This window comes from Erythrolamprus reginae, chromosome 2 (assembly GCF_031021105.1).
Source record: "Erythrolamprus reginae isolate rEryReg1 chromosome 2, rEryReg1.hap1, whole genome shotgun sequence".
Lineage (NCBI taxonomy): Eukaryota > Metazoa > Chordata > Lepidosauria > Squamata > Dipsadidae > Erythrolamprus > Erythrolamprus reginae.
Window position 1 is genome coordinate 43098748 of NC_091951.1, and position 22292 is coordinate 43121039.

The window sequence follows — 22292 nt, forward strand, 5'->3', positions numbered from 1 at the left end:
TTCCTGTATTTTATCTTACAATGGATATATGTTTATCCCAGGCATGTTTAAATTCAGTTACTGTGGATTTATCAACCACGTCTGCTGGAAGTTTGTTCCAAGGATCTACTACTCTTTCAGTAAAATAATATTTTCTTTTCTAATAATATTAACTAACTTATAAATTGCAGTGATTCACTTAACAACTTTGGCAAGAAAGGTTGTAAGATGGGACAAAACTCACTTAATGTCTGACTTAACAGAAATTTGGGATTCAATTGTCGTAGGTTGAGGACTGCCTGTAAACACTATCAATACAGTGCAATTAATACATCTCTTTCAAATTATATTAAGACATGAGGAACCTTACTCTAAACAAGACACTACAATTGTCTCCCCTCTATCTAGCACCCCTAAATATGCAGTTCCCATCATATCTTTGACCTCCTTTTCAGATATTGCATTTTCTGAATAACAAAAAGAAAAAAAAAACCATGGCTGAAAGAGTGAGCAGTCAGTAAAACAAATCAATACTTTATTTTGTTTGAACAAAATGTACAAAGGTGCTTAAATGTTTCGAGCAACATTAGCTTGGAAATTCTTCCTAATGCTAAGCTTCACAAAGGAGCGTGTTCTCTTTTTCTTGCCATAGGTGTCCCAGGGAACTCTCTACTTTTTGCCAGATTTTTTAATCCCACCTCCAGCTGGAAAAAAAATAAAGGGGTGGGAGAAAGTGAGGGAGGAAGGGGGGAAGAGAGAGAGAGAGAGAGAGAGAGAGAGAGAGAGAGAGAGAGAGAGAGAGAGAGAGAGAGAGAGAGATCAATGGTTTGATAGACAGCACTAGAGAAAAAAAATCTGAGACTTTAATTTCTCAGGTTTGATCTGATAAATGTAAATATATTAAAAATATATGATCTGATAAATCTTTACCGAAGATTCTTTCTATGAATCTGCCTAAAATTGTTTGTAGATCCTTAGAAATGTTGCAATGTTTTCTACTGCCTTTTCTTTTAGGATTAAAATACTGCACATTTGGAAAACATGCATTGTTGACTATCCAGGCTACAATCAGACAAAAACATGCTTCCATGTAAAAATGATCAAGCTTAATGCCTCTAGTATGTAAAATGAACCCAGGAAGTTCTTTAAAAGGAACCAGGAAGTCTTTAAAAGGTAAGAAAATTTTATCAAGATGCAATTAGAAAGATTACAACATCCCTTAGCTTTATCATCCAAGAAGTTCCAATGACCAACCCAATCGAATAATATATTTTTACTCTATCCTAGCTTGGTGTTATCTCAACATGTTAGACTACACCAGGGGTAGGCAAAGTTGGCTCTTCTATGACTTGTGGACTTCAACTCCCAGAATTCCTGAGCCAATCATGCTATCTCAGGAATTCTGGGAGTTGAAGTCCACATGCCTACCCCTGGACTACACAATACTGATTGGCAACAATACTATATGAGCTACATAGGCAATACATCTGAAAGGCAAGGGTGAGAAAAAATATTTTATCCTATACAGTTTTACTTACAACTTTCATCGGTTGGAATAAATATAGTTTCACAAATATGTTAAGAAGCTTGCTTAATTTAGGAATGGTCTAACAGCTAAGATTCCAGACAAAATCAAACTTGAAATTCTACTGTAAAAAGTGGCAAGAGGAATGTTTTCTTTACAGTGGAATATACATGTGTATATTCTGCTGTATTTCTTTTTAAGAAAGTTGTTGAGACAATTTAGTGATCTGAAAATGTGAATTCAGCCGTGTCTCAAGTCAACATAGAATTAAATGTTTTAAAACCAATCTTGAATGTAAGAAAAAATAAAACTTTCTTCCCTTCAAAATAGGTCATTAGCCCACCTCCAGCAGCATAAATAGTTGAGGGAACTGCAGTAAAATCACAGTTAAAGATAAGGGCCATGCCAACGTTGTACTGTATATTCAATAAATAATCATTGAATCAGCGTACTATCCCATACCATACAGAGGACATAAAGATGAACAATAGTAATATATCAATATATCACCAGTCAGCAGCCTCTTCAGTTGTTGGGTACCATTGTTTGTTACATGCACCAAAAAAAACCCTTAAATGACTGACATCTCATGGAATTTAGTCACTCAAGCTGAGGCGTTGGAATGATCAATCTGTCTCTTCTAGGTTTCATGAGGCTTAAGACACTTAATTGTTAACAAAAAGTTTTGTTTGATTTTAAGTTTTCATTGACTTCTCTGAGTTTCTTCCAAATTAAAAAGGGGTTAATTGAAACATTCTATTAAAAAAAACAGACCAAAATTATGTGTGAGTCTTTTTTTAAAAAAATTAAAAATAAATTTTATTTAGATACATATATGTTGTGGGTTAGCTCTGGCCCAGCTCCTGCCCCAAGGACTGTGGATGTGGGGGAGACATCCACATGCTGCAGGCCTGTTTTGCTCCCGGTGGAATCTGTTGATGAAGGCTCCTCTGACCAAGAAGACATGAGTGACAGGGAGGAGGAGAGTGTGGCAGACAGCTCAGAAGGAGATCAATTATCTAGCTCCTCCTTGGATTTGGAACAAGGGTTAATGATACAGCCACTCATGCGGAGAGCGATGCATAGGCAGCAACAACTGAGAGATTATTATCAAAGAAAATGAGGCCACTTGTGGTTGGGTGGGGCTGTGGTAATTAGTGAGGCTGCTATAAAGAGCAGTGTGTGGGTTTGGCCATTGTGGAGGATTATCTGATCGTTGTGTTTCGTGCCTGTCTTGCTGACTTTGACCTTTGTGTGCTGATTTTTCCCTGCTTTGAAACTAAACCAAAGCAAAGTGTGTTTCACTTTGTGAAAGAAGAAGGACTGTGAATTGCCTCACAGCTGCAAGCTAAGTATCACAGAACTGATAAGGGACTTGTACAAATTACCAGCTTGTTTGGAGATGAGTGCTCTTTGCTTTACAAAAAGAGGGCTTCGTTTATTTGCATTTTCGGTATAAAGAACATTGTTTTGAATTTTCAAACGTGTGTGTGTGTGTCTGAAATTGTATCTGTGCATTTTCGGGAGGATTCTACCAGAGAGCGCGATAGAACACATATATATATACACACCCAACACATAAAACAAAATGATGTGCTTCTGAGTCTTGTGACTCACCACTAATTTCATGACAAGTCCTCACGGTATTTCTTTATTCTGAACTCTCCTGTAGCTACACTGCTCGATCCCTCATTTGCAGGGAAATTAAGAGAAAGCAACTTACTAAGCGGGCCCTTGCCAGCAGCTTTTGTCTTCATCTCATCCAGTTTCTTTTGCTGCTCCTTCTGCTTCTCCTTGAAAGCTTTGTCTTCCTGTTAAGACATTTACCAACCAGTTTTAAAAAAACCCCAACGAATACCAAGCATTAACCATCTTCTTAAATTGTGCAATTTCACCAGCAGCCCCCAACCATCTTCTTGCCCTTCCCTCTCACTTATTCCTCACCTCATCTAATTCCTTTGACTGCTTCTTGGGTTGCTTCAAAGGCTTCTTCTTTCCACCTGCAGCGTAAGGAGAGAATAGGAAATTAAGACCACAGCGCAATGCCTCCCAGTCTAGTGACTTCTGCCAATGCTGGGATTCCTATAATATATTCCTAGCTGGGAATTCGTGGGCTTTAAGTCCCAGCGTACCTGGAGGAACTGGGCTTAATGCAAACTGTCAGAGGGCAAACTTGAGCCAGGGTGGCGCAGTGGTTGGAGTGCAGGATTGCAAGCTTTAAGTTTATGCATGGTATGTTTGCGTATATATTTCTTTTTAAATAAGGGGTTTTTAAATGACTTTTAATTATTAGATTTGTTATATATTGTACTATTATTGTTGTGAGCCGCCCCAAGTCTACGGAGAGGGGCGGCATACAAATCTAATAAATAATAATTAATTAATAAATAAAATAATAATACAGTAATAATAATAATAACAACAACTGCTAGCTCTAACTCAGCAGTTCAAATCTCACCACCGTTGTGTATACTCCTGTTCAGTTTGGGGATTTTTCAGATTCCGATTCAGAAAGTGGTTATGAATTAGTAGTAGGGCCTGATTTAGAGGCAGAAGGAGGAGGAGGCCAACCACAGGATGTTTCTATGGGTTCAGATTCAAGTGAAGGAGAAGCAGATGCTAGATGGGTAAATCCTTATTTCAGACGCTTGCAGAGGCGAAGAGAGCAAGTGTCAGGGAAGAAATATTAAGGAGAGGAACGGGTTAATTAATTAAGTAATTAATATGTCATGTGCGGGTGTCGCCAATTAATATGTCAGGTCCGGATGTCGTCAATCTGTCGTTGAGAAATATGGAGGGTTTTTCAAGCAGCTCCAAATATAAGCTATGCCTTGTGTGTTTTTTTTTTAAAATTATTTATTAAATTAATAAAAAGTGAGGGAGGGGGGGAAAGATACAGAGTCAAATAGTTTAGGAAAATAGTAGAATTGTTACATAGTAATACATAAAAATTTATATCTTTTAATTGATAGATAGATTAGATAGATAGATAGATAGATAGATAGATAGATAGATAGATAGGGAGGGAGGGAGGGAGGGAGGGAGGGATGGATGGATGGATGGATAGATAGATAATCTCTAATTCTATCAATCATTTATTAAAACGGACTGGCAGTTTCTTTCTAGCCAAAGCTGTTATTATTTGGTTATTATTTTCAATCTAAATTTATCTTGGGATGTAAAACCTTTATCAGTGCTGCCTCCCTACTATTCTCGTCACCTGGGTTAATAATACTACTTCTAATCCCCTCTTTCTTTTTAATCTATACCCAATCTTCTCTATTTTTAGCTTCTCCAGATGGATCAGACTGGATACTCCTATCGCACCCATCCAACCATAACCTCAACATCTGGGCATGGTGGGGCTTGGAGTCAAAGAAACCAGGAAGAAGCCAGATGATAGAGAGGACTCAATTGAAGCCTTGCATGCATGCACCAAGCGGATTTGCAGCAGGTTCCCCCCTACCAAATATTAGCCCACCATAGCCTCTTCCCTCCCCCCGCCGAGACCCCCTCCACTTCTGCCATCAGGTTTCCCCGTCAATCCTCCCACCCGCTCTCCCTCTTTCCCGCCATCACAACCCAGCCATCCCGAGAAGCGAGCACTACCTTCGCGTCCCGACATGGCGCTCCCGCTGACAGCCGAAGGCGCTTCTTCCTACCGTCTCACAAAAAAAGCCCCCGCCGACGGACAACCCAGAAACCCACCGCCCTAAGAACGCAGCTCACGCCGCCACTTCCGCCCGCACCGGTGACGACGCAACCATTGGCGTTAAGGGGAAGGTAAAATATGGAATCCTAGAGATAGAAAGGGTTAGAGCGACGCATAGGGTTCACTTCCGGAAATTTGTATCACGGGTTTAGCAAGACGATCGTCTTCCATAAAAAACACATGGGGTGCGGGAGGTGTGTATGTAAGACTCGGTAGTTAAGGTCACACAACAGGAATCGCGTGTTTGTATAAATTATATATAAAAATGATATCAAAATACATATATTACTGGGGACAATCAAATTAGTAGAAATGACTAAATCATGGACAGCTGTTCAGTATTTTTTTTAAAAACCATTTTTTTAATGAAAAGCCCCTTTCACCCGATTGAATGAAAAGTTGATTGAATGAAAAAATCTATGTATATTACCAATGCGTACTTGACAAAAATAAATAAAAACATACATACACATATATAAATGTGTAAATCTGTAAATTAATACATACACAAATAAGGGACCAGCCTGGCTACCGTCCCTGTCCTAATGTTCCCTCTTATCAGTACCCATCTTAGATATCTAAACCAACCGTGGCAACTTGAAGATATTTGGACTTGGAGTTGAAGTCCAAATATCTTCAAGTTGCCAAGGTTGGGAAACAACAATGTTTTATATCAATGTAATCTCCCCATAATCTTCATGAGGGAGGGTTTTCATCGGCTTCATAGACTTACTAAAATTAGAATGACAACCGCCCCACCGTCCTTAGAAAACCCCAGTGGCTATTGAAGAGTTTCGCTTTCGCTCTCCCAAATTCTCCCTACATCCAACACAAAGACTTGCATGGTTTCCGCCGCGACTTTTTGTCCGTTTCCGGCTCGGCGGCATGTGAACTCGAGGAAGGACTTGGAGGGAGAAGAACGCAGTGAGTGAGTGAGTGAGTGAGTGAGTGAATGAATAAATGAGTGAATGAATGAATGGATCTCTTCGGGGCAGAGAGAACTCAAAGTTCCGGGTTGCTGCGTTTCCCGGGAAATGTGCACGTGGGGAGGCTTTAGGAATGGAGGGCAGCAAAACAGCCAAGGGATGGGGGAAGATGGAAGAAATCACTTCCTACAGGCGTGCAGCTCTAGTTTTTTGAGGTCCAGTGCACGTGGGGAGGCTTAATTCCCATAAAATCGTAATTTTGATTTCCACTTCTCTTAAATGGAGCAATCTATAGATTCATTTGCAAGTTTCCCAAACTGCCGCCTAAAGCAAAAATGGGTATAAAGCAGGAAGTGGTTACAAACCAGACTCTGTAGTATCATCACCCAACTCCCAAAACTTTACCCTTACACTATCCACTGTTACTAAGAGGTCAGTAAGGGGCATGCATAAGTGCACCAGAGTGCCTTCCGTCCCCTATCCTAATGTTTCTCTTTTACTAGTATCATGTATATGTATATATATTATATCTTTGTATACCACCAATACTTACTTGACAAAACAAATAAACAAACAAATAAATATTATACTTTTATTATAGAATTATAGAATAAAACCAAGGTGGTTAACAACAACAGCAGAGTTGGAAGGGATCTTGGAGGTCTTCTAGTCCAACCCCCTGCTTAGGCAGAAGACCCTACACTACTTCAGACAAATGGTTATCCAACATCTTTAAAACTGCCAGTGTTGGAGTATTCACAACTTTTGGAGGCAAGTTGTTCCACTGATCAATGGTTCTAACTGTTCAAAAAATTATTATTTTTTATTTATTTAATTGGATTTGTATGCTGCCCCTCTCCGAGGACACGGGGGCGGGTGGCTCACAGCATGTATAGAAAAACAAAAAACAATAATAGCAATCCAATTAATACATTAAAACAATCTTTAAAATTCTAATTAAAAAGAAAAAAACCATCAATATCATTCATTTAGCAATCAAACTAAAACATTCATTGGTCAGGGGGGAAGATCTAAGGAACCCCAGGCCTGGCGGCAGAGATGAGTTTTTAAACTCTTCCAGAAGGCGAGGAGAGTGGGGGCAGTGCGAATCTCCGGAGGGAGTTGATTCCAGAGGGCCGGGGCCCCCACAGAGAAGGCTCTTCGCCTAGGTCCCGCCAGCCGACATTGTTTGGTCGACGGGACCCTAAGGACTCTCACCGGACGCTGGGATTCGTGTGGCAGATGTCTCATTACCATCCCTTATTCCACTTCAATAGATAATTTTAGATTTTTTTGAAAGGTTTTTTATTTGTGAAAAGAGGCATTCGGCGACAAAGCCCCCCCCCTTTCCTTGCCCCCCCCTTTCTCCATTCCACACCAACGCTGCTTTGGATGGACAGGCACGCTGGCCAGTGGCGTTACGTGTGGCGGGCAGAGCGAAGAGAAGGGCGGACCGGGTCCAGGTCCGAGCAGCCAATGGCGGGTGTGGAGCAGTGGGGGAATAATAATAATAATAATAATTTATTAGATTTGTATGCCGCCCTTCTCTGAGGACTCGGAAGCCAGCGATAAAGAAACGAGGGTGGCAGAGGCGCAGGGTGGTGGCGCAGAGATTAAGAGATTAAGATTTATTAGATTTGTATGCTGCCCCTCTCCGAAGACTCGGGGCGGCTCAGGTTGGTCTCATGGGTGGCCGCCGGGCACAGGTAGCGCGAGCAGGAGCGGCGGGGATGGGAGGGATGAAAGCCCACAGAGGGAGGGGGGCAACATAGGTCTAGCGCCCATACGAGCCAAGTTTTTAATCAAGAATCCCTCCCCCAGTCAATGGTGTCCCACTTTACCAATATTAAAATCTGCTCACCTTAGGCTAGAATGATGTCATGGAGAGCTGTTGCCTTCCCACCGAAGTGCTATTTATTTACCTATTTGCATGCTGTCGAACTGCTAGGGGTTGACGGGCTGAGATGACTTAGGTCTCGAAGCTGGGTTGTCAGCTTTTCAGCAGACAAAACCAGGGTTTTAACCACTGAGCGATCACGCTGCCTTGGGTAGAGACAGATCCTCAAATAACCTGGTACCATGAGATCTGATGTAGGGCTCTAAAGATCCAAACCAGCACCTTGAATTGAGCCTAGAAGCAAACTGGCGGTCAATACCACCAGCAGAGAAGAGGTTTAAGCTCATTGTTACTCTCTCTGAATAATTTTTTTTTCAAAACCTTAACCAGGGAATAAAATACAGTAATACCTCTATATACAAGTTTAATTTGTTCCAGAACGGAGCTCGTATGTGGATCAACTGGTATCTGGAACAAATGGCTTTAGACTTTGTTTTTCCCAGCGGAGATAACCAGAAGCAAGGATTCTTGCGCCACCTAGTGGAAGCTCGGCTCGTATCCCGAATTTGAGCTCAGGTCTGGAACAGAAATTTCGCTCCCGTCGTGGCTCGTAACTTGGAATACTCGCATGTGGAGCAGCTCGTATCTAGAGGTACTACTGTAATGTGCTGAAGCTGACTAGACTAAGGACATTAGCCAGATGAATACCTTCTGGGTAGATTTTTCTCTCTGTTTTCCTTCCCCCAAGATAAGTTGTGTCTTATACTCTGAAAAATACGGTAACTTGCTCATGCTGCCACATTTTATACCAGTCTCCAAGGGCAGCCCTATGCAGAGAACAATCAAGAGGTTAAGTGGGCATGAGTACCTGTGAGCAGAACCGCCTGCTCCAGAAATGTGCATAACTGATGCACAACATGAGACTGTGTAGAGAAATTTCTTTAAAAAAAAAAAAGCTACTATGGATGAGAAAACGTGTTTATCTCTGTCTCAGCTAAAGTGAGCTAAGATAGAACGATGTCTGTGCTTGGATAAGTAGACCACAGGGTGGTAGACAGGCCTGGATGATAACATGCTGTCTTCATAGGAGCATCGATGGCTTTTTGACTCCAAACATCTAGACTAGAAACATAGAAGATTGACGGCAGAAAAAGACCTCATGGTCCATCTAGTCTGCCCTTATACTATTTCCTGTATTTTATCTTACAATGGATATATGTTTATCCCAGGCATGTTTAAATTCAGTTACTGTGGATTTACCAACCACGTCTGCTGGAAGTTTGTTCCAAGGATCTACTACTCTTTCAGTGAAATAATATTTCCTCACATTGCTTTTGATCTTTCCCCCAACTAACTTCAGATTGTGTCCCCTTGTTCTTATGTTCACTTTCTTATTAAAAACACTTCCCTCCTGAACCTTATTTAACCCTTTAACATATTTAAATGTTTCGATCATGTCCCCCCTTTTCCTTCTGTCTTCCAGACTATACAGATTGAGTTCATTAATTCTTTCCTGATACGTTTTATGCTTAAGACCTTCCACCATTCTTGTAGCCCGTCTTTGGACCCGTTCAATTTTGTCAATATCTTTTTGTAGGTGAGGTCTCCAGAACTGAACACAGTATTCCAAATGTGGTCTCACCAGCACTCTATATAAGGGGATCACAATCTCCCTCTTCCTGCTTGTTATACCTCTAGCTATGCAGCCAAACATCCTACTTGCTTTTCTACTGCCCGACCACACTAAATTTTTATGGCTGATTTTAAAGATGCCTCCATTCCTAACATCTGTAACGTGTTTAGGGACAGCCTCCAGGATAACAACATTATACACAAGGGTATTCATTCCTATCAATATAACTATCTTTTCCATGCAATTCTTCCTGCATCCTCTCGCTTTACTTTCATCCCAAATCTTCTCATGGTTTGTATTTTAATTTCCAGTCATTTTGCTGGAAGCTCCTTGTTTTATCCACTCAGTTCACTTCCATAGAATTAATTTAAAAAAAAAATCAAAATTGCTCTACATTTTCCCGAGTAATTTTAATCATGTACATCCGTTGCTCTCTTTCATTTCTTCGTTTATGAGGTTTTTTTCATTATGCACATTATAAAATATATTTTTCTCATTCTCATTTTTTTTTTTGGTAGTAATCACTCTTCGATGTTGGTTTCATGTAGAGATTAAAAGGCCTGAGCAGCAGATAAAACCTTTAGAAGCCAAAGCAAAGTAAAATAATCTGAAACAGTGATTGCTTGCACCATCTGGAGATAGTCAGCAAAGTAGGAATGGAACCACTGGATAATTGTGTCCTGCAATCCCTATTTCCCCTCCAGACAGCTAATCTGAAATCGATCTCATGGTGAAAAACCACTCGGAGATATAATTGCTTGGAATAGTCTAGTAGACATGTTAGAAAAAGCTTTAAATAAAAACTCTAGTCATCCAAGAATTGCCTAGCATTGAATCCCAATTACCATTGCCTGGGATCCTCGCTTCAAAATGGAAAATTAGCAACTAGATGACATTCCTCAGGGTTCAATCCTCAATCTGAGTATTGTATTGGCAGTTCTGTGTTAGCAAAAACTTCAGAAGCAAAGGATTTAGGGGTAGTGATTTCTGACAGTCTCAAAATGGGTGAACAGTGCATTCAGGCAGTAGGGAAAGCAAGTAGGATGCTTGGCTGCATAGCTAGAGGTATAACAAGCAGGAAGAGGGAGATTGTGATCCCGCTATATAGAGCGCTGGTGAGACCATATTTGGAATACTGTGTTCAGTTCTGGAGACGTCACCTACAAAAAGATATTGACAAAATTGAATGGGTCCAAAGACGGGCTACAAGAATGGTGGAAGGTCTTAAGCATAAAACGTATCAGGAAAGACTTAATGAACTCAATCTGTATAGTCTGGAGGACAGAAGGAAAAGGGGGGACATGGTTGAAACATTTAAATATGTTAAAGGGTTAAACAAGGTTCAGGAGGGAAGTGTTTTTAATAGGAAAGTGAACACAAGAACAAGGGGACACAATCTGAGGTTAGTTGGGAGAAAGATCAAAAGCAACGTGAGAAAATATTATTTTACTGAAAGAGTAGTAGATCCTTGGAACAAACTTCCAGCAGACGTGGTAGATAAATCCACAGTAACTGAATTTAAACATGCCTGGGATAAACATATATCCATTGTAAGATAAAATACAGGAAATAGTATAAGGGCAAACTAGATGGACCAGGAGGTCTTTTTCTGCTGTCGGTCTTCTATGTTTCTATGTTTCAAAACCCAGCTTATTTAGAAATAATTTTTACAGCCATCTCCCTCTCCAAACTTTCAGGCTTCTACACTTTTAAAAATTTGATAGTATTTTTTTTGGTAATTTTTTAAAAATATAAACAGGCATATGAAGAAAATGTGTGCGCAAAAATGTGTAAGTCAGAAGTTAGCTCCCCCAAACTTGAATATTTTAAAGGAAAACGTTGTACATATATATAAATGCCTACAATATTTTTCGAAGTATAAGACGCACTTCCTCCCCGCCCTAAAAGTGGGTGAAAATTTTGGTGTATCTTTTAGATCAAATATGGTCCCATTTTTTGCCTCTGCGCATCGCATTTTCGCCTTCCCCGGCCCCCAGAAGCACTCTACAACAGTGTTTCCCAACCTTGGCCACTTGAAGATATCTGGACTTCAACTCCCAGAATTCTCCAGCCAGCAAATGCTGGCTGGGGAATTCTGGGAGTTGAAGTCCAGATATCTTCAAGTGGCCAAGGTTGGGAAACACTGCTCTACAGGCTAAAAACGGGCACGCTTTTGACGAAGACAGGACATGCGAATGTTTGGGAGGCCAAAAACGGGCACTTCTCTGAGCTGTGTGATTTTTCTTGCATACATTTCATTATCAAACTAGGGAACATCATCAGTGCTGGATTCATTTGAACACTCATTTCAACTGGTGGCTTGCTTTTAAATATTTTTTATACATTTAAAAAAAAATTAAATTGAATTTTAGGTTTAAAAACCTATTATACACATTCATATTTTTCATTCCTGTGACATCAACATTTAGTTAGTTATGAACAGATATTATTCCATCGCATTCTCATTTAAAATAGTATTTACATTTGCAATCATATACAGATTTACTTATTCTTTGTGATTGCTAACCAGTTGTACAATTTTTCCCACACTATATGGTATTCTCTTTCTTCCCGATTTTGTAATTCTAATGTCCGTTTCACCATTTCTGCACAATCCATTATTATTATTATTATTATTATTTTATTATCATGTTTTCCAGAGGGGAACTTTCAGATTTCCATGTTTGTGCAAAAACTATTCTGGCTGCAGTCAGAATGTGTATTATAAAATATTGCTTTTTTTGGTACATTGTCCTCTAATATGTAGATTATTACCTATACCTTACATTAATCATACTGCTCCATGGAAACTATACCTGCTACAGAAAAAAACTATATACATTTTTGAAATCAGAATTAAAAAATGATTCAGAAAAGTACAAGGTCAACTGCGATGACCTAGACCTGTGTTATTTTTTTAATGGGTTTCTAACATGTTGCTCTTGTTGCCTTCAATTCTGTGTCCTTGCAGGGATCTTTCCCCCCGCACAATGGTGGCTCTGCATCCACAGCTCCCATGAAGAGACCAGACTTGCTAGTTCATTTGTTGTTAACGCATCGCAAAATGCAACGTCCCCATTTGTTGTCTTTTGTGAGGATGTACTGCTCTCCAGCCTCCAAAAAGTCTGAAGCAGCCAACCCAATGGAAACGGCTAAAGTTTTTCTTTGCCGCCTCTCTGGAACTGGAAAGGATTTGGGAAGACGCTCCGTTAAGCGAATCGCTGCAACCACACAAAACTGGTGGGAAAAATATGAGGAATTTGTTGGCATTAATGAAGTCCGAGAAGCCCAGGGAAATGTGACCGAGGTAAGAAAGGGTCAAGTTGGGTGTCGTTTCATTTGCCTGCAGTGACTTAGGGCCCCCAACCGAGCCCAAAACTTCTGTGGTTAAGCGAGACAGGTGAGGTATTTTTCCCCTCAGCTGTTAAGCTGTGTTTTTGTTAAATGTACAATGCGATTAAGTGAATAATAATAATATCTCCAGGACCGCCTTCTGCCGCACGAATCCCAGCGACCGATTAGGTCCCACAGAGTTGGCCTTCTCCAGGTCCCGTCGACTAAACAATGTTGTTTGGCGGGTCCCAGGGGAAGAGTCTTCTCTGTGGCGGCCCCGACCCTCTGGAACCAGTTCCCCCCTGAGATTAGAACTGCCTCCACCCTCCTTGCCTTTCGTAAACTCCTTAAAACCCACCTCTGCCGTCAGGCATGGGGGAACTGAGATAACTTCCCCAGGCCTATATTGTTTATGTATGATATGTTGTGTGCATGTTTCTTAAATTATGGGTTTTTAGTTTTAATTATTAGATTTGTATTGTACATTGTTTTTTTCTATTACTGTTGTGAGCCGCCCCGAGTCTACGGAGAGGGGCGGCATACAAATTTAATAAATAAACAAATAAACAAATTAATTAATTAATTAATTAATTAATAATAATAATAATAATAATTTATTAGATTTGTATCCCGTCCCTCTCCAAAGACTCAGGGTGGCTCACAATAACAATAAATACAGTAAACAATAATACAAATCCAATTAATAAAAGTAGAATTAAAACCCCTTGATATTAAAAACAATCAATGCGACACAGTCATACCATTCTCAAATGCTATAGTCAGAAGAGAGTTAATCCCCCCATTAATCCCCCCTGGGGGCATAGGTGAGTCTTTAACATCTTGCGGAAGACGGGGAGGGTGGGGGCAATTCGAATCTCCGGGGGGAGTTGATTCCAGAGGGCTGGAGCCGCCACAGAGAAGGCTCTTCCCCTAGGTCCCACAGACGACATTGTTTAGTCGACGGGATCCGGAGAAGGCCAACTCTGTGGGACTCCAGCAGATACCCAGGAGATATGAGTAATTATTCAGTCATACAAGACAGATACATTAAAATGTATAAAATAGTGTTTACTTTTAGAAATAGCCCAGTCAAGTTAAACAGTCCGGTCCTTCACATTCAAATCAGTCAATAACTATCAATACAATAATAATATTACAAGCCTTTGTCTTACATTTCAGACATTCATTACACCTTACAAATACATTAAACTATCATCAAACACTCAGAGCTTGCTACATCAGACACAGTGAATCAGCAGAAAAGAACAAAGAGAGCAGAGAGAGAGAATTATTATTATTATTATTATTATTATTATTATTATTTATTAAATTTGTATGCTGCCCCTCTTCGCAGACTCGGGGCGGCTCACAGCAACAATAGAAAACAATATACAATACAAATCTAATATTACAAAGTTAAAAACCCATAATTTTAAAAACATGCACACAACATACCATACATAAACTATATAGGCCTGGGGAAGATGTCTCAGTTCCCCATTGTGCTTTCTGGCTCCCTCTTATGGCAATTTGCAACATTACTTCTTAAAGCTATAGTACTTCAATATATACAAGCATCCATTGGTAGCTTGTTTATATATTGCCAACCCAACTGTTATGTACAAAGTACTGACATGTGTCAGTAAACAAATGATTGTAAGTCACATTTGAAAGAAAGGATGAGATACCACAGTTGACTCAAAGCAACAATCTTCACAGTATAATGAAATGGGTAACTTCTTGTATGTGGCATGCCTAGCGTAGGACAGAATGAAATGACTTACGGCCACAACTGAGTCCAAGATTTATGTTATTAATGAAGAATTAAGTGACTTTTGCCCATTTGATGTTTTCTCTTGTCCAGTTGGGTTTTATTTTTTTATTTTTTTATTAAAAAGTTTTTTAAAAATTTATAAAACATTTAAAAAACATAACATACATCACAATATAACACAATATAACACAATACAGACGGATAACAAAAAAATTAAAAATAAAAGATGCATGACTTTCCTTTTTAATAGGAAAGTGAACACAAGAACAAGGGGACACAATCTGAGGTTAGTTGGGGGAAAGATGAAAAGCAACATGAGAAAATATTTTACTGAGAGAGTAGTAGATGCTTGGAACAAACTTCCAGCAGACGTGGTTGGTAAATCCACAGTAACTGAATTTAAACATGCCTGGGATAAACATATATCCTTCCTAAGATAAAATACAGAAAATAGTATAAGGGCAGACTAGATGGACCATGAGGTCTTTTTCTGCCGTCAATCTTCTATGTTTCTTTTTACATTGGCTGTTCCCTTTCCCCCCCCCTCTATTAATTTTCCAATATCTGTTTAAGTGTCAATTAATTTATAATTTCTCCTATAATTGGATAGAGAGGAGAACCAAGATTAAAGGCTAGAAAGAATGAAGGAGAAAATTTAAATTAATTTAAACTCTTGTCCAGTTGTTAAGTGAATCACTGCGGTTGTAAAGTTAGTAACATGGTTATTAAGTGAATCTGGGGTCCCCATTGACTTTGCTTGTCGGAAGGTCACAGAAGGTGATCACATGACCCTTGGACACTGCAGCTGTTGCAGAGCCAGTTGCCAAGCATCCAAGGGGGAAGTGGCAACGGTCAAAAATGTGAAAAATGGTCATAAGTCATCTTTTTTCCAATGCCATTGTAAAGAAATAGTATAAGGGCAGACTAGATGGACCAGGAGGTCTTTTTCTGCCATCAATCTTCTATGTTTCTATTTGTCTCCCATCCTTTATGCTGCATATCTATTATTATTAGCATACACTTGTTTATCTCAATCTGGGGACTTGTAGTTCCTATTGTTGGCATTGTAGCGTTGCCAGAATTCACACAAGCATGGCCAAAATTGTATTAGAAACATAGAAGACTGACGGCAGAAAAAGACCTCATGGTCCATCTAGTCTGCCCTTATACTATTTCCTGTATTTTATCTTAGGATGGATATATGTTTATCCCAGGCATGTTTAAATTCAGTTACTGTGGATTTATCTACCACGTCTGCTGGAAGTTTGTTCCAAGGATCTACTACTCTTTCAGTAAAATAATATTTTCTCATGTTGCTTTTGATCTTTCCCCCAACTAACTTCAGATTGTGTCCCCTTGTTCTTGTGTTCACTTTCCTATTAAAAAAACTTCCCTCCTGGACCTTATTTAACCCTTTAACATTTTTAAATGTTTCGATCATGTCCCCCCTTTTCCTTCTGTCCTCCAGACTATGCAGATTGAGTTCATGAAGTCTTTCCTGATACGTTTTATGCTTAAGACCTTCCACCATTCTCGTAGCCCGTCTTTGGACCCGTTCAATTTTGTCAATATCTTTTTGTAGGTGAGCTCTCCAGAACTGAACACAGTATTCCAAATGTGGTCTCACCAGCGCTCTATATAGCGGGATCACAATCTCCCTCTTCCTGCTTGTTATACCTCTAGCTATGCAGCCAAGCATCCTACTTGCTTTCCCTACCGCCTGACTGCACTGTTCACCCATTTTGAGACTGTCAGAAATCACTACCCCTAATGTATTTATTTTTAATCTGCATATATGTTAACCAATTTAGATTTACCCCGTTTTCTTCTAGTTCGATGATTTAGCATATGAATATTCACTCAAAGATGTATGGAGAACTCTTAACCCCTGGAAAACACAATATACTTTCTACTCACACCCACACAAATCATGGTCACCTATCGATATGGTTTGGTCCAACTCCCACATCATAAATCAGATTAAAAAAGTACAAATTATGCCGGGCTCTTGGGCAGACCACAACCCCATACTTTTAATATACAAAAACCCCAACAATACAATACAGCAAAGATGGACCATGAAACAATCTATTATAAAGGAAGAAAAATTTAAAAACCATATAGAAAATGAAATACAGTGATACCTCGTCTTACAAACGCCTCATCATACAAACTTTTCGAGATACAAACCCAGGTTTTAAGATTTTTTTGCCTCTTCTTACAAACTATTTTCACCTTACAAACCGACCACCGCTGCTGGGATGCCCCACCTCCGGACTTTTGTTGCCAGCGAAGCACCCATTTTTGCACTGCTAGGATTTCCCTGAGGCTCCCCTCCATGGGAAACTCCACCTCCGGACTTCCATGTTTTTGTGATGCTGGAGGGGAATCCCAGCAGCGCAAAAACGGGTGCTTCACTGGCAATGGAAGTCCGGAGGTGGGGTTTCCTAGCGAGGGGAGCCTCAGTGAAATCGCAGCATCACAAAAACACAGAGGTCCGGAGGTGGGGTTTCGAGGACTTCAGGTTTTTTGTGATGCTGCGATTTCACTGATGCTCCCTTTGCTGGGAAACCCCACCTTCCGTTGCCAGCAAAGCACTTGTTTTTGTGATGCTGGGATTCCCCTGCTGGGATTCTCCTACAGCATCATAAAAACACAGAAGTCCAGAGGTGGGGTTTCCCATGGAAGGGAGCCTCAGGGGAATTCCAGTAGCGCAAAAACGGGTGCTTCAGCTGGCAAAAGGGGTGAATTTTGGGCTTGCACGCATTAATTGCTTTTCCATTGATTCCTATGGGAAACATGGTTTCATCTTACAAACTTTTCACCTTAAGAACCTCATCCCAGAACCAATTAAGTTCGTAAGACAAGGTATCACTGTACCAATATTCCTTAAGATTAACAATAAGGGCGACACACCCTTACAGACTGTTTGGGATACAATGAAAGCATATACTCGAGGATTATACATTTCATACTCAGCAAATAGTATGAAACAAAGAAAAGAACAATTTAAAAATCTAAATGAAAAACTTCAACTTGCAGAAAACAAGCTCCAAAATCAAGTATGGCCAAAATATGCTAGTTGAAGTAAACTAGTATCCACCCCATTCTGGTGGATTAGGCCAGGGCTGTGGACCTGGGCGGCAAACTCTAACCACGACCACTAGATGGGCAGAAAGATTCAAAACAGCCTTTACTCTCTGTTGCCATCTAGTGGCAATCTGAATCTTTGCAGTATCAGTTGTATAATTTTTGCAATTCAGCTATTTAGGCTGTTAGGTAAGTCTGCCGTCAACTTTCCCTTTGGCTAATTGTCTTCCAGGCTGAAAAACAGTTCATGTTTGCTCGGGGAATCGTACGAGAAACCCGTGAGACGTGGGAGACTCAGCAGCTGAAACTGAAGGAGATTCGGGATCGTTTGGACAGAGTTTCCCGTGATGACGCTCAGTATCTGGAACTTGCAACTTTGGAGCACAAATTATTGCAGGTAAGAAGAGCCCAAGATCAGGGGTGGAAAGCTCCTGGGTTCGCTTGCGCCTGTCAGTCGTTGGAGAGCAGGTCGCGAAGGGAGCACAAGGCTCCGCCCACCTCCATGGCCGCCGCCGCTTGGGTTTTTAAAAATATTTTATGATAGCTCTAGAACTGGAAATTATAATCTGTATACTTTTATTATTTACTTTAGTTTTTAAGAAACATAGAGCTAACCTGTTAGGAGATCATGAAAACCAGTGTTTCCCAACCTTGGCAACTTGAAGATATCTGGACTTCAACTCCCAGAATTCCCCAGCCAGCATTTGCTGGCTGGGGAATTCTGGGAGTTGAAGTCCAAATATCTTCAAGTTGCCAAGGTTGGGAAACACTGTATTAAACTGTTTGTTTGCAAAATATAATAAGAAAGGAAAGAGAGAGCATGTTGCCTCTCTAATGTTTGCTGTTTTATTTATTTATTTGTTTGTTTGTTTATTTATTTATTTATTTATTACATTTGTATGCCGCCCCTCTCCGTAGACTCGGGGCGGCTCACAACACAATAAAACAGTTCATAACAAATCTAATAATTTACCATTTAAAATATTTAAAAAACCCCATTATTAAGCAGACATACATACAAGCAAACAAACATACCATACATAAATTGTATAGGCCCGGGGGAGATATCTCAATTTATCTTTTCTAATTTTTTTGTTTTGCTCTTCTTTTAAGTGCTGTTCTTTTAATTTGATATTGGTTGATGGACATTTACTTTCTGTACTATATACTTTCCAATTAAAAAAATAATAATAATTTTTGTTTTTTTAAAAAAGAGCCCCAGATCCAGGGTGAAAAGCTCCTAGGTTTGTTTGCGCCTGTCAGTCATCGGAAAGCCAGTCGCGAAGGGAGCATGAGGTTCCGCCCACCTCCATGGATGCCACCATTTTGTGCATACGCAGAGGGTAAAAGAACCCAAATGGTGGTGTCTGGGAGGGTGGGTGGAGCTTTACGCTCCCTTGGCAACTGGCTCTCCAATGACTGACAGGCACGAGCGAATTGTCCCAGATGTTGGAGGCATTTGAATGAATCTGCTTTCCTGTTTTTGAATTTGAGTTAATTTTGGATTTTTAATCCCCCTCATTTTGGGACTATTCAAAATTTATCAACAATTCCTAGAACTAGACAGGATGGAAAACATCGTTAAAAGCCCTATGATCGCCTGGGCCAAAAATGTCCAGCATAATATACATTTATCGGATTGGGAGAGATTGTGGAACACAATTTCTAAAATCACATTGTCACCTGCATATAAAGAAAAAATTTATAAACTCTTTTATAGGTGGTACATGCCCCCATCAAGGCTTGCGAAGATTTACCCGACATTAAAAGACACTTGTTGGAAATGTAAAAAACAGACAGGCTCCTTTTTCATATGTGGTGGTCCTGCTCCCAAATCCAAAATGTATGGAAAACAACTCACAGATGGCTTACAGAAATTATAAAAGAGGAGATAGAATACACCCCAGAAAGTATGATCTTAGGAATCTGGAAAAGACATTACTTTAAGCAAACACTTTTTCTTATCATGCATATATATATTGTTTTATCGTCTGTTGTGAGCCGCCCCGAGTCTTCGGAGAGGGGCGGCATACAAATCTAATAAATTATTATTATTATTATATAATCACTGCAGTTAATAATAATAATAATAATTTATTAGATTTGTATGCCGCCCCTCTCTGAAGACTAGAATTTCACTTGCACAAATGTGGAAAAAGGAACAGACCCCACCTGAAAGTTTCATCCATCCATCCATCTCTCCATTCATTCATTCATTCATTCATTTGACTTCTATGCCACCCTTCTCGAAGTGACTCAGGGTGGCATACAACATGATGAAAATAATATGTAAAAAAAAAAAAATACTGTTTAAAAAAGAATTATTAATAAAATCGTAAACAGTCCCCACATGCAGTCATTCCCATTCATTCAATTCCATCATTCACAACATCAGCGGGAGGCAGTCTCATCACTCATGGCCCCCAGGCCCGCAGGCAGAGGTAGGTCTTCAGAGCTTTACGAAAGACCAGGAGGGAGGGGGCGGTACATATCTCCATAGAGAGTTCATTCCAGAGGGTCGGGGCCGCCACAGAGAAGGCTCTTCCCCTAGGCCCCGCCAAGCGACATTGTCTGGCCAATTCTGTGGGAGCTAACCGGTCGCTGGAGTACTTGAGGCAGAAGACAGTCCCATAGGTAATCTGGTCCTAAGCCATGTAGGGCTTTGTAGGTCATAATCAGCACTTTGAATTGGGCCCGAAGACCAATTGGCAACCAATGCAGCTCACAGAGTGATGTTGAGATGTGGGCAGATCTTGGGAGCCCTACAATAGCTCGCGCGGCTGCATTTTGCACAATTTGCAGTCTCCAAACGCTCTTCAAAGGCAGCCCCATGTAGAGAGCATTGCGGTAATAGAACGTCGAGGTGATAAGGGTGTGAGTGACTGTGAGAAGGGACTCCCTGTCCAAATAGGGCCACAACTTGTGTACAAGGCCTACCCATGCAAATGCTCCCCTTGCTACAGCCGAGAGATGGTCTTCTAAGCTAAGCTGTGGATCGAGGAGGACGCCCAAGTTGCGGACCCTCTCTGAGGGGTGTAGAGACTCTCTCCCCCCCCCCCAGGGTGATAGATGGATAGACGGACGTGTCTCTGGGAGGCAAAAGCCACAGCCACTCCGTCTTGTCAGGGTTGAGTCTGAGCCTACATGTTAAAACAGGGACGGGCAACTATGGTGACTTTACAATCTGGGGGACTTCAACTCCCAGAATTCCTGAGCCAGCATGGTTGGCTCAGGAATTTTGGGAGTTGAAGTCCCCCAGGAATTCTGGGAGTTGAAGTCCACAGATTGTAAAGTTGCCACTCTTGCCTACCTCCAGGTTAAAACGTGAAAAGGGAAAATAGAATTTCCTATTAAAAATCTGTCATTGTTTCGCTGAGTGGTTGCGAAAGGGTTTCTTTTAATTAGGGAGTTTAGCCAAATCCTGTACCCACCGGAGCCTTCGTTGAAAGAAACGACGCGTTCGGCTAATCAGGAAAAAAGCTAACAATAGGCTGACCTTTTATACACCGAGAGCATTTTCAACTAACTACCAATCACATTTGGATAATTGGATTTGCTAAATTTATTCTGGGGAGAGAGATTTTTCTTTATTGATTATCTTGAATAATTGCGCTTTCCTTTCAGCTTGGTATTTCTAAAGGCAGCTTAAGGAGAGGTTAGATTTGTTGAGACATGTGAGCTGGGGCACATGCTACACAGCTTTCCATGGGTTCTTTCTCATAATACAGTAATACCTCATCTTACGAACTTAATTGGTTCCGGAAGTAGGTTCGTAAGGCGAAAAGATCGTAAGACGAAACATTGTTTCCCATAGGAAACAATATAAAAGCGATTAATGCGTGCAAAGGGGAAACAAAATCGCAAAATGGCGCTCCGTTGGGTGCCGCCGCCTGGCTGTCACCTTCTGAAACAGCCGGGGGGCTTCTCGCCGTTCTCCCGAACGCCGAACCCAGAAGTTCGGCTTCCAGAGGCCGCCGAGAAGCGCCCGGCTGTTTCAGAAGGTTACAGCCGGGCGCCGCCGCCCAGCAGAGCGCCATTTTTACAATTGGCGGTGGTGTTTTTGGCCGATCTGGAGGCTGGGAAGGAGGTGGGGAATCCCAATAGGGAATTCCATGGGCGGAGCTTTGACATTACAAAGACATCCTTCCTGGAGGCCAAAAAGTTTTAAAAGGTGACAGCCAGGCGACGGCGTCCAGCAGAGCACCATTTTGTGATCTGCGGTGGGTTCGTAAGCCGAAAAAAGTTCGTAAGAAGAGGCAAAATTTTTCCGAACCCCGGGTTCGTATCACCAGGGGTTCATATCACGAGGTACCACTGTACAAGTCTGGTCTGCAAGAGTAGAAACTAGTACAACCCTAAAACCCAATTTATAAAGGCACTTAGTTTACAAATTGACATATGACTGTTCACTTAATATTGCAGCTAGTTACGACCCAAATTAAAAGTTATGCTGGCTGTCCCAGTGGTGGGATTCAAAAAAAAT

The 22292-nt window shown here is 40.7% G+C and overlaps 1 protein-coding gene and 1 long non-coding RNA gene across 5 annotated transcripts in view; one reads left to right on the forward strand and one right to left on the reverse strand.

Moving 5' to 3' along the window:
- Positions 1-497: 497 nt before the first annotated feature.
- On the reverse strand, positions 498-5835 carry LOC139160293 (uncharacterized). Its single transcript, XR_011557914.1, has 5 exons — positions 5805-5835; positions 5114-5302; positions 3449-3504; positions 3228-3315; positions 498-683 (listed from the first exon to the last, which is right to left on the reverse strand). It is a non-coding gene; the product is annotated as an uncharacterized lncRNA (long non-coding RNA).
- A 162-nt stretch (positions 5836-5997) lies between these two features.
- The window catches only part of CCDC51 (coiled-coil domain containing 51), a 39575-nt gene continuing 23280 nt past the window's right edge, over positions 5998-22292 (forward strand). Inside the window, exons 1-4 of one of the 4 annotated variants that reach the window (XM_070735703.1) lie at positions 5998-6140; positions 6744-6913; positions 12584-12919; positions 18042-18206. In XM_070735703.1, the coding sequence (XP_070591804.1) occupies positions 12629-12919; positions 18042-18206 (456 nt within the window). In that variant the 5' untranslated portion in view covers positions 5998-6140; positions 6744-6913; positions 12584-12628. Of the gene's footprint in view, positions 6145-6743; positions 6914-8482; positions 8632-12583; positions 12920-18041; positions 18207-22292 lie in introns of all 4 variants that reach the window. The other 3 variants (XM_070735700.1, XM_070735702.1, XM_070735701.1) reach the window with 3 other exon arrangements.